This window comes from Lipotes vexillifer, unplaced genomic scaffold (genome assembly GCF_000442215.2).
Source record: "Lipotes vexillifer unplaced genomic scaffold, Lipotes_vexillifer_v1.1 scaffold2030, whole genome shotgun sequence".
NCBI classification, from domain to species: domain Eukaryota; kingdom Metazoa; phylum Chordata; class Mammalia; order Artiodactyla; family Lipotidae; genus Lipotes; species Lipotes vexillifer.
Genome location: NW_006791849.1, coordinates 320,945 through 330,811, shown reverse-complemented (window position 1 = coordinate 330,811; position 9,867 = coordinate 320,945). Strand labels below are relative to the sequence as shown.

Below are 9,867 nucleotides of genomic sequence, written 5' to 3'. Positions count from 1 at the left end.
TAATCCCCCCCCCCAACCCCCACCCCGCCACCGCCCCCACCCCCCCCACCCCCACCTCAGCCCTTCTCACTCCCCTCAGCAAAACTGGCCTTTCCTTTGTCCCAGTCTCTCAGCCTGAAAACCCCTCTAGGTGGTGAGTAGTGATGACAGCAGGACACCTTCCAGCCTAATTCATATGGATGCTCTAGGGAAGGCGAGCGTTCTCCTGGCCATGGGAGACTTAGAGCAAGCAGCCTTTGAAAGATTCTACTGGGGAATTTGGGGCATCATATCACGTGGGTGGGTGAGTGCCCCAATTTTCATGGAATTGTGGACAAGTCATTTCACCTTTCCTATTCTCGGGTTCTTCATCTACAGAATGAGATTGTTAATCTCACCTCACGGGGCACTGAGCAGATGACTTGGCACAACCTATGCACCCCCCTTTCTGGGAAGCTATTGCACGTTTTCTGTGATACCTTCTCCCCTTTAGGTGCAAGGGTTCAATTCCCTGCCCTGGGGGCAGGGGCGTGTATCTTGAAGTAGAGATACCCAAGAGGGAGAGACCCCAGATCTCAGGTCCCAGGCATCCAATCCTACCCTGAAATCCAACTGCCAGGTTACTTACTGGATTTTCTTTGTGAAGTTCTTGGAAACAATGCCACCTTCTTGCTGCTTCTCTTCATGTTTACCTGGAAGGGAGAAGAAAGCCATGTGTCAGCGGCTAGGTCCCTCGGGCATCATTCAGGACTCAGGCTCAGATGTAAAACCTGCCCCGGCCTTGCTGTGTGGCTCGGGGCTTGGCCTAGAGGCTCCAGTTGTCTGAGCCTCTGGTCCCTCATCTGCTAAGTGGACCCACTTGATACCACCTCCCAGGCTGTCGTGAAGATGCAGTAAGCAACAGGCAGGTCAGGAGGCCTTGACCGTGGTTTGTAGATGATTATGTGTTAGACTTGGGAAATCACAGAGTCTATCTCCTGTCTTCTAAGATGTGGCACGGCATCTTCAAAGCCTTGCGTCTCACCCCTCTCTCCTAACCAGCCAGGAGACCCCTGAGGCCAACATCCCAGAATGGGTGAGAGGAAAAAAGTGGGGCTAGTTTGCCACCCAGCTGGCTTTATAATGCACAGAGCCCTTTCCCAGCTCTGAGGATGGGCCTCTTTCTCCCTCAGTTACCGATGTGAAAACTGAGGCCCAGGGATGGGTCTAAGGGAACCCAGCAAGTGCATGGCAGCCCCAGTCTCAGAACCAACTCTTGGAATCGAAGCCAAGGGCTGGGGTCCGATGCCCCTCTGCCTGTTCCAGCTTCCAGTTAGTTATTTGGGCCCCATTATCTGTACTGAGTCCTGAAAGAACTGCCTGGAAATAATGCTTCAAGCTGCTAAAAGAAAACAACACCCAAAGGGGGCTTTCCTGAGAAATGACACATTAGTCGCCATGGATGTGAAATTCCACCCACCCCTCCTCCTCCTCCAGGCTGGCAGGCGAGGGCTTTTTTTCTTTCCTTAGGAAGGAAAAATGTGAAATTACAAGAAGGCTTAGGCGCAAACTGGCTGTCATCTGCAATTTATGTAACAAATTCTGAGCCCATTGGCCCATCCCCACTTTTTTTTTTTTTTTTTTAAATGGAGAGAGTATCTCTAATTTCTCTTTAAACAAATCGGATTAGCACCTGGCAGAGCCATCAGGCTCCTATTATTACTCATTCCTCATTTGTGGCGCCACATTCCAGGGCCAAGAACCCTCATTTACCCGCGGACATCCTTCTGAGGGGCTTTGGAATCTAGACTGTAAATAACCTTGTGTAATATAGTGTCTTACTGCAGTCAAGATTTTAAGCTGATAATTTATAGGTGATTACATTATTCATTACCTTTTTATTATTCATTATTCCTTTATTAACTTTTTTTCTGATTACAAGATAACGCATGTGTATGTTTGAAAATGTAGAAAAGAAAAAAAATCAAAACCCTCCATAATTCCATCACCCCAAGGAAACCACATTTTTGTATACATTCCAGACTTTTCTATGTTACTTAGAAATGCATACATGTTATATAGTATAGACGTATATCACCCATTTTATCAAATGAGATCATACTGTATGTTACACCTGAAACTTGTTTTTCTCTCTTACTGACGCGTTATAATTATTTTTCCATATTATAGCAGATATTCACCGCCAACCTGACTTTTAATGGCCGTGGGGAGATATAAGTTCATTTAGCCAATCCCCGGCTTTGGGGCACTGAGAGGGTTTCTGACATCAGAAAGAACCTCACTGTACTGAACATTCTTGTAGCTAGATCTTCATGACTTCCTCATGACTTCCTAGGATAAGTTCCAAGTTCTAGAATTTCGAAGCCTTGCTCTATATGTTGTAAATTTCCCTTAGGAAAGGTTGCATTAATGTAGTCTCCCACCAGCTGGGCGGAAAGGGGTACATTTACAGGAATTCCTTTTTCAACGGGAGTGTCTGGCTAACCAGAACATACTATTCTGCCAACGTGCTGCCTCTTGAAGCTCAGAGAGTTTATTCTGACCTGCCAAGTCCGTGACCACCAGCTGACCAGCTCTGTTACAGGCCTGTGGCCAGAGGAACACTGTCTGTCCCCTGGTCCCCTTCCCAAAGCCTGGGCCTCCAGAGACCTGCTTCCCCTGGGGACAGGCCAGTGCCTCTGACTCAGCCCTTTTGCACACTTGGTGTCCTGGCAATAATAAATGATAATGATGGTGATGGTGAGAATAATAATAGCAAACTCTTATATTGCGGTGCTTCCTTGGTGTCCGCCACGGTTCTAAGCACCTTACCGATACCAACCGTTCATTTTTCACAAAAACCTTAGAAAGCAGGTACTTTCATTATTACCATTTTGTGGATGGGGAAATGGAAGTTCAGAGAGGTTAAGTGATGTGCCCCAGGTCACACAGCTTGGAAGTGCTGGAGCAAAGACTCCAAGGCAGGGATGTGGGTTGGGGATTGGAGTCGCTGCTCTGACATTTCCCAGCACATCTCTCTTCTTCTCTACAATGGCGGTGACAACAACTTCCTAGGAGCCAATGAGTCACAGAATTGCTTTGAAAGTTGTAAAAATACCATGTGAAGGTGAATGCTTGTGGTTTATTTTGATACTGGGGGAAGAAACTGACCCACGGAAGCTAAACCTCTCTGTCCATGCTCTGAAAATAGGGTACTGGGGTTGTGGGGGAGGATCTCTAAGCAAAGGCAGCTCCGTAAAGGGGGGCTTGGGGGAGGGGGTTAAGCTGGGTGAAAGAGGGTTTTGCTAGGAGGCCCCTGCTGAAGCTTAATTTGCATGTTATTTGGATATCTATTTACTGGGGCAGCTTAAGGATTATGACTGAGTTTTAATTTCTTATTTTGCTTTCCTGTCTACATTTTCTACCATGGAAATATTTTATGTTGGTAAACAAAAAAGCAATTATTATGAAAAAAACAAAAAAACGAACCCATCTGGAGGCCAGGGGAAGCTAGAGGTCCCTCACAGCCACCGAGAAATTTAGGTGCCAAGACGCAGCATCAGCACTTCGGGGAAAGCCATCGGCCCAGCTGAAGAAAGAAGGTGCTGTTTCCAGGGGAGGCAGAGGCCCTGGGATTAAGGAGAGGGGGTGGAATAAAGCCTCTGGCTTTCCAGTCCCTTCCTCAGCCAGGGCCTGGGCCAGCGGCCCACGAAGAGAACATTTCTTGGCTGGTGGCTGCAGGGTGGGGGAGGGGTATATGTGAGGCATGATGGAAACCATCTAGTCTAGCATTTTCCAAACACTTCCCTGGCCCTAGACACTCATATGTGGTCAGATAAGACAGGGCTACCTCTCAGAGATTCATAAACGCCATTAGCAAATTCAAGGCTCTGATAAGTCCTGCAGTGAGGAGACCTGCATTTATCAGATGCCCAGTGATATCTTAAAACACACGATTTGGAAAATACTGATCTAGTCCAACTCCTCATAAGACCAAGGGTAAAGCTGAGGCCCAAGAGGTCGTAGGATTTGTCCCAGGCCACTCAATTAGAAGCAGATCCAGCCATCCTGACTCGGAACTACCTAAGGAGGCCTGGCTTTGAATTTCAGACCTTGCCATGGAGAAGCAAGTGATCTCAGGTGACTTAGTCTCTCTGGGCCTCAGTTTCCTCATCTGTAAAATGGGTGCAACAAACCTACGCATATTTCCTTGGAAGTCCATGTGAGGAACCAGTGAACCAACATATGGCTGCGTTTAGCACAGTGCCCTGCACAAACAGCTTGAGGAAGAATGAATGTGTCATTAAGTGAGGTAGGATGGGAGACTGATCTGACTTCCCACGTCCCTTGAAAGTTGCTTTTCAAACGGAGCCCCTGATAATCGATTTGATTTTTTAAATCCCTGTTATAAAAATCTCTGTATGTATTCTTGGGGGATTTGGATTCTGTCAAGCCGATGTTGCTAAGTGCACAGCTGTGAGGCATTTTCAACCTGAAAGGGCTTTGTCTGTCTTTGTCTTATTTAAGCCCCAATGACCCCACTTTACAGATATGGAAGCTGAGGCTCTGTGACCCACTTGAAGCCGCTGGGTTAGTACGGTACTCAGCTGGGATCTCAGCCTGGAGCTGCCAGACCCCACCTAGAAAGGAGGATGGAGAGGAAAAAGCTCTCCAGGCTGGACAGAGTTCTCCTGAAGGGGCCACAGGGCATAGGACACCCTCCACCCTGGGGTGGAAGCCTCTGGAACCCTAATTAAAACAAAGACAGGAGGAGCGGTGATAATAATCACCTTGTTTGCAGAGTGCCAGGCAGACACTAGTATTAGCTCCATTTTACAGACACTCTGCATTATCGTGGATTGTCTGCACGTATTTAATCTTCCCTACAGCCTTGCAAGATGGATATTATTATGATCTCCACTCTTCAGATGGGGAAGCCGAGGCTCAGAGCAGTGAAAACACTTTCTTGTCCATATCCATTCAGAGATTTAACAGCGGTGGTGGGATTTGAACCCGGGTCTCAAAGAACATCTAGCATTTATGTATGTATGTATGTATGTATGTATGCATGTATGTATGTTTTGGGGCCTTAGCATTCTAGTAACATCAAAACAATGCCGATCCCTTGTGTTCTAGGCACTATGTCCACGCTTTACATGCGTCATCTAAGACAAAAATCCTTAGGCCGTGTAGCCATTTGAACCCCAATTTCCAGATAAGGAAACAAAGCCCAGAGGAATGGTTTCAGGCATCTGGTGCCCTGGTCATCTCCCTCTACCCACATAAGGCCCCAGAATGCCGCCTGGCCCACCACACCCTCCAGAGCCTCTGATGTTTATAATTCTGCCCTGGGAGCCTTTGAAACTCCCCCTGAAGACTGCTCTGCTGGGGCTGGTCCCTACCCAGCCTGTTTGCAATGGCTTTTATTGATTTTCCAGCCGGTAGAGCCTGCCAGGAACATGCTTTTTAATGGAACATTAATTGGGAGGGAAGGGACAGAAAGCTTTTTTCCCCTGCTGCCCTGCTTCGCAGGGACTGAGCGTCCATCTCCTCTTTCCTCTTCCCCAAAACATTCCCTCTCCCAGGCTGGGATGTTGGCAGGCCCAGACCCTGCCTGCTGCTAACTCACGGCGTGGCCTTGGACGAGTGCCCACCTGGGCCTTAGCCTCCTCAGCTGCAAAATGGGACTAGCCACCTCTGCTTCTCAGGGCTGGAGTGAAGATTATTTGAGAGCAGGAATATAAAAGCTGTAGTAGCCCTTGGCACCTGGTAGGTGCTCAACGAATTGTCAATTTGCTTCTGGCCTCCCAATTCCCAGACAGCCGGGGTTGAAATCCTTGGTGATCTTGGGTGGGTTACTTTAACCTCTCTGTGCCTCAGTTTCCTCATCTGTAAAAAAGAGGAGACAGGCCCCACCCCTTCTGCTTGTGTTCATTGAGATGCCACAGGAAAAGCTCTGAGCACGGTGCCTGGGAGACCGTAAGCGCTCGACCAGGGTTACCACGTCGTAGCCTTATAATGACAATTATGCCTCAGTTTCCTCATCTGGGACAAGGGAAGGTGTTTCTCTTGAAACCTGAGCTAGTTACTAACACTGTCATTACACAGCATCAAACACCCCCTTCTGGACTGCGTCGTGATGCTTGGGTATGTGAACCCCACTTCTTCCTTGGCTTTTTACTCCTATTTCTGTTAACCTTATTCTTTATATTAAATTCTCTCTGTTAGGACATGCAACGTGGTTTCTATTCCCCTGCCTGTTGGCTGGCTGATGCAGCGCCCAAAGCCCCCAGCAGCTGAATCAGGTTAAAATTCCCCCTAGGAGCTGGAAGAGGAGAGCTTTTCTGTAAAGAGAACTTTTATGGGCTGCATTCCTGAGCCCTGAAGTCACCTGTGTCATGCAGCCACAGCGTCGCCTCCAAAGGAGCGTTCTCTTGGCTCTTCCGGGTCTGAGGTCTACACCCCCTCCCCGGCTTCTCTCCTTCCTGCTCCCCACTCACCAGACACCTCCACGTATCCGTCCTTGGTCTTTACCATCAGCTCCTCCGGCTTAAAGCTGTGCACATTGACACACACTTTCCAGGGCTCCCCGGGGAAGGGGGGCGGGCTCCTGCCCTCGGCAGGCACCCCAAATCTGGCCACAGCAGAGGGCCCCCGGGGCACCATGCCCGACCTCAGGGTCCCCGGCCAGGCGGGGGAGAGTCGAGGCAGGGCCCAGTCGGGCCAAGAGGCAGTCAGGTCGTCGGGGAAGGGGTCCATGCCGAAGCCATCATCCAGCAGGCGGGAGGACAGAGATGAGTCCCGGAAGGGGTCCCGGCGCCGGCGGCTCGTGTAATGGCAGGGGAAGGGCATCTGACCATCAGCCATGGCGGCTGCTGAGCTGGAGGGGAAACAGAGGCTCAGAGGGAGGGAGCCACCTGCCCAAGGTCACACAGCAAGGTGATGTGGGTGCACTGGCCTTCCTAGCTTATTCTTCAGCTTCGGAAACGCCACTGCCAAGGACAGAGGCACACACCGGGCTGGGGCCCCAGCCCCGCAAGACTCTCCAGCCACCAAAGGCGACCCTTGGCCGGCGCAGCAGAATTCTCAAGGACCCCTCTCCACACAGCCTCGCCGGAGATCAGCCGGCCACCGTCCGCCCAGGCCGTCCAGGCTCTCAGCCAGAGCCGCTGAGTGGAGCGGAGAGCTTAATAAGCCGGGAACGCAGGTCTAGAAACTTCTTGCTTCTCCTGGGCTGGGTGCCTTCTATTTATTCCTGCTTGGGGCTGGAGGCGGGTTCTGCAAGCACCTCCTGTCACAGGAGTATTCAGAGGTGATGAACCAGCCCCGGAGAATCTGCGGAGGGGACAGCTGGGCTCCCGGGGGGCTGGGAGGGGCCTTCGCGGCCAAGTTCTGCCAGCCTCTCCGGACTTTCCTCCCCCAGCTCGGCTGGGCTCGGCTCCGCCCTCCCTCCCGCTCCCTTCCCCGCAGAGCCTGCCCGCCCCTAGCGGGGCACTGAGGCCTGGCTAATAATAACCCTCGCCTGGCTGAGGGCTCAGATCACCCTCCTGAAATACCTTCTCCAGAGCCTGCAGCACCCTGCCTCCCCACTGGGGACCCGCGGAAGGGGAGGAGAGAGACGGGAGCCAGTGGATTGGAAGGCAGGGGACCCTGGGTTGCAATCCCCGCTTCCAAGCCTCCAGCATCCTCAAGCCCTCAGAGCTCGCCTTCTGTGCCTTCTGAGGGGCGTAACATTCTTCCCCAGGTGGCTCTGAGCTGTCAGCCTTCCCACCTGTAAAATGGATGTAATAGTAGCCTCCTCAGGGATGTATCATGAGGTCATCCTCCTTAAGCATTTAGCAAACCATCACTTATATATTTTCAATGTTGATTCTCAATTACCTGACGCTTGCTACATGCCAGGCCCTGTTCCAAATGCTTCCCAAACATTAGCTTTGCTTCATCCTCACCAACAATCCCGTGAGGTGAGAGCGGTGCGATGATCCCCATTCTATAGGTGAGGACACTGTCATAGGAAGTGTTATCCAATAGCTTCTATTATGATGATGACAGTTAATAATGATAATTATCCAAAGGTGCTCTATTCAGGCAGAGTGTCTGGTCTGGAATTCCAAGCCCAGAGAGGACCTATTTTCTAGACTTCCCTGCCCCTCCCAGGTAGCTCAGAGAATGAGTCTGTAAACTGTACTTTAACCTAAAGGCCCCTCGAGCTTGGGTTCATCTTTCATCTGTCCCCAGCAGGTGTGCAGTTCGGGGCGTGCTATGCTCCCTCTATGGGCTTAGGGTCGGGACCCTGCCTTCCTCATGGTCTGGGGTGGGTTGGGGGGTGTTAAGGAATTCAGTGAGTCATCGGTTGAGATATCGGTTTGGTATTAAGCAGGGCACACATGAGGCAGTTTGCTAAAAATAATAGTATGGAGGGTGACAACACCACCATTGTCTACCGTTCCCTGCGTACCTGCCACGGCGGTGAGCAGTTGCAGATGTTATCGCCCTAAACCCTCACAACAGCAGTGTGGGCGCTGTCACCATGCGCATCCTGCAAGTGAGGAAACAGGGGCGCAGAGCGTGGCCTGTGCACACCGCTGGGGGGCGGCAGGGCCTGGGTGGGAACCTGCAAGTCTGGGCTGAGCTGACAGACCCAGACCCCGCTGCCTTCTCCTGGGGCCGAGAGGGGAAGGTGGAGGCGCCCCCATCCCAAGTGACTGGGATGAGATCAATGTGCTGGAAGCTTCAGGCTGACATCACGTTGGGCACCGAGGCCTCAGCTCTCTCTGTAATCACAGCGGGGCGAGGCTGGCTGGGTGCGGAGCCAGGAATGGGGAGAATCACTGCATGACACACAGAAGAAAGCTGGCACAGCCTGCGACCTGAGCAGGGGCTGGAGAGGTTTCCGAGCAGGGCTGGGGGTGGGGCAGTGTTCGCCTTCCTGAGCGCGAGTCTGCTGGTGGGTGTGGCCTAGAAGATGCTTCTCCTTCCTCCCAGGCTTCCCTTTCACAAAGCCTGGGGAGGGGGTGGGGAACACGGGCTCAGTGACCTCACCTACCTTCTCATTTCAGGGATGATTGCGGCATTCAGGCCGGCAGGAGGGAAGAGACTGCTGTGCAGCTAGAAAATAGCAACAGCAATCATTAGCATTTATCTGGCACTTTCCATGTGCCAGGTTCTGTTCTGAGCACTTTAAATTTATGTGTATTAACTCAGCTAATCCCTTCTACAACTCCATGAGGAAGGGACTTTTATTATCCCCATTTAACAGATAAGGAAACTGAGGCACGGGGAGAGGATGTGTCTCGCTCCTGTCTATATGCCCAATTAAGTAGCAGAGCTGGGATTTGAACCTCAGAAGTTTCGTTCCTGATCCCTCTGCGGTACTGCCTCTTGTAATCACAGTCACTGCTCCTCAGTGTTGATTGAGCACTGACTGTGTACCAGGCCCTGTGCCCAGCATTTTCATTCATCGCCTCAATGAATCCCTGTAGTTCAGAGAGGTGAAGCCACCTGCCCCCGGGTCACACAGCTGGCTGAGTACTGGAACTCGAGCCACTGGGATGTGGGAGACGCCGGTAACCAGAATGGGACAAGATTGCCCAGGCCTTGTCTGGCGATCCTCCTGCGTGCCTGTCGTCCTTTTCCGCCCGGGTGCTTGCTATGTTTCTGGGTCAGGCCAGCCTTCTGTTTGGGGAAGCTGAGCAGGGAGGCAGCTGCTGGCTCTGCTGACAGGCGGCCTGGAGAGGAGTGAGTGAGCACGCAGGGAGAGTGGTCAGTAAGCCCTGCAGGCTGCAGGCGGGTGGCAGGTGAAATATGGGGTCACCTCCGGGAGAGGCGGGGGGCAGGGGGTCGGGGGGGAAAGGGACTCCAGCCTGGCTCGCAGGGAAGGAAAGACCCCGGGGGGGCTGGGGGGGGGGG

General features: G+C 51.8%; 1 protein-coding gene across 1 annotated transcript in view; it reads right to left on the bottom strand.

Moving 5' to 3' along the window:
* The window catches only part of HSPB8 (heat shock protein family B (small) member 8), a 13,590-nt gene extending 6,294 nt beyond the window's left edge, over window positions 1-7,296 (bottom strand). Inside the window, exons 1-2 of the mRNA XM_007464865.1 lie at window positions 6,459-7,296; window positions 608-671 (exon numbers count right to left, since the gene is read on the bottom strand). Of these exons, the coding sequence (XP_007464927.1) occupies window positions 608-671; window positions 6,459-6,825 (431 nt within the window). The 5' untranslated portion in view covers window positions 6,826-7,296. The remainder of the gene's footprint in view (window positions 1-607; window positions 672-6,458) is intronic.
* Window positions 7,297-9,867: the final 2,571 nt, after the last annotated feature.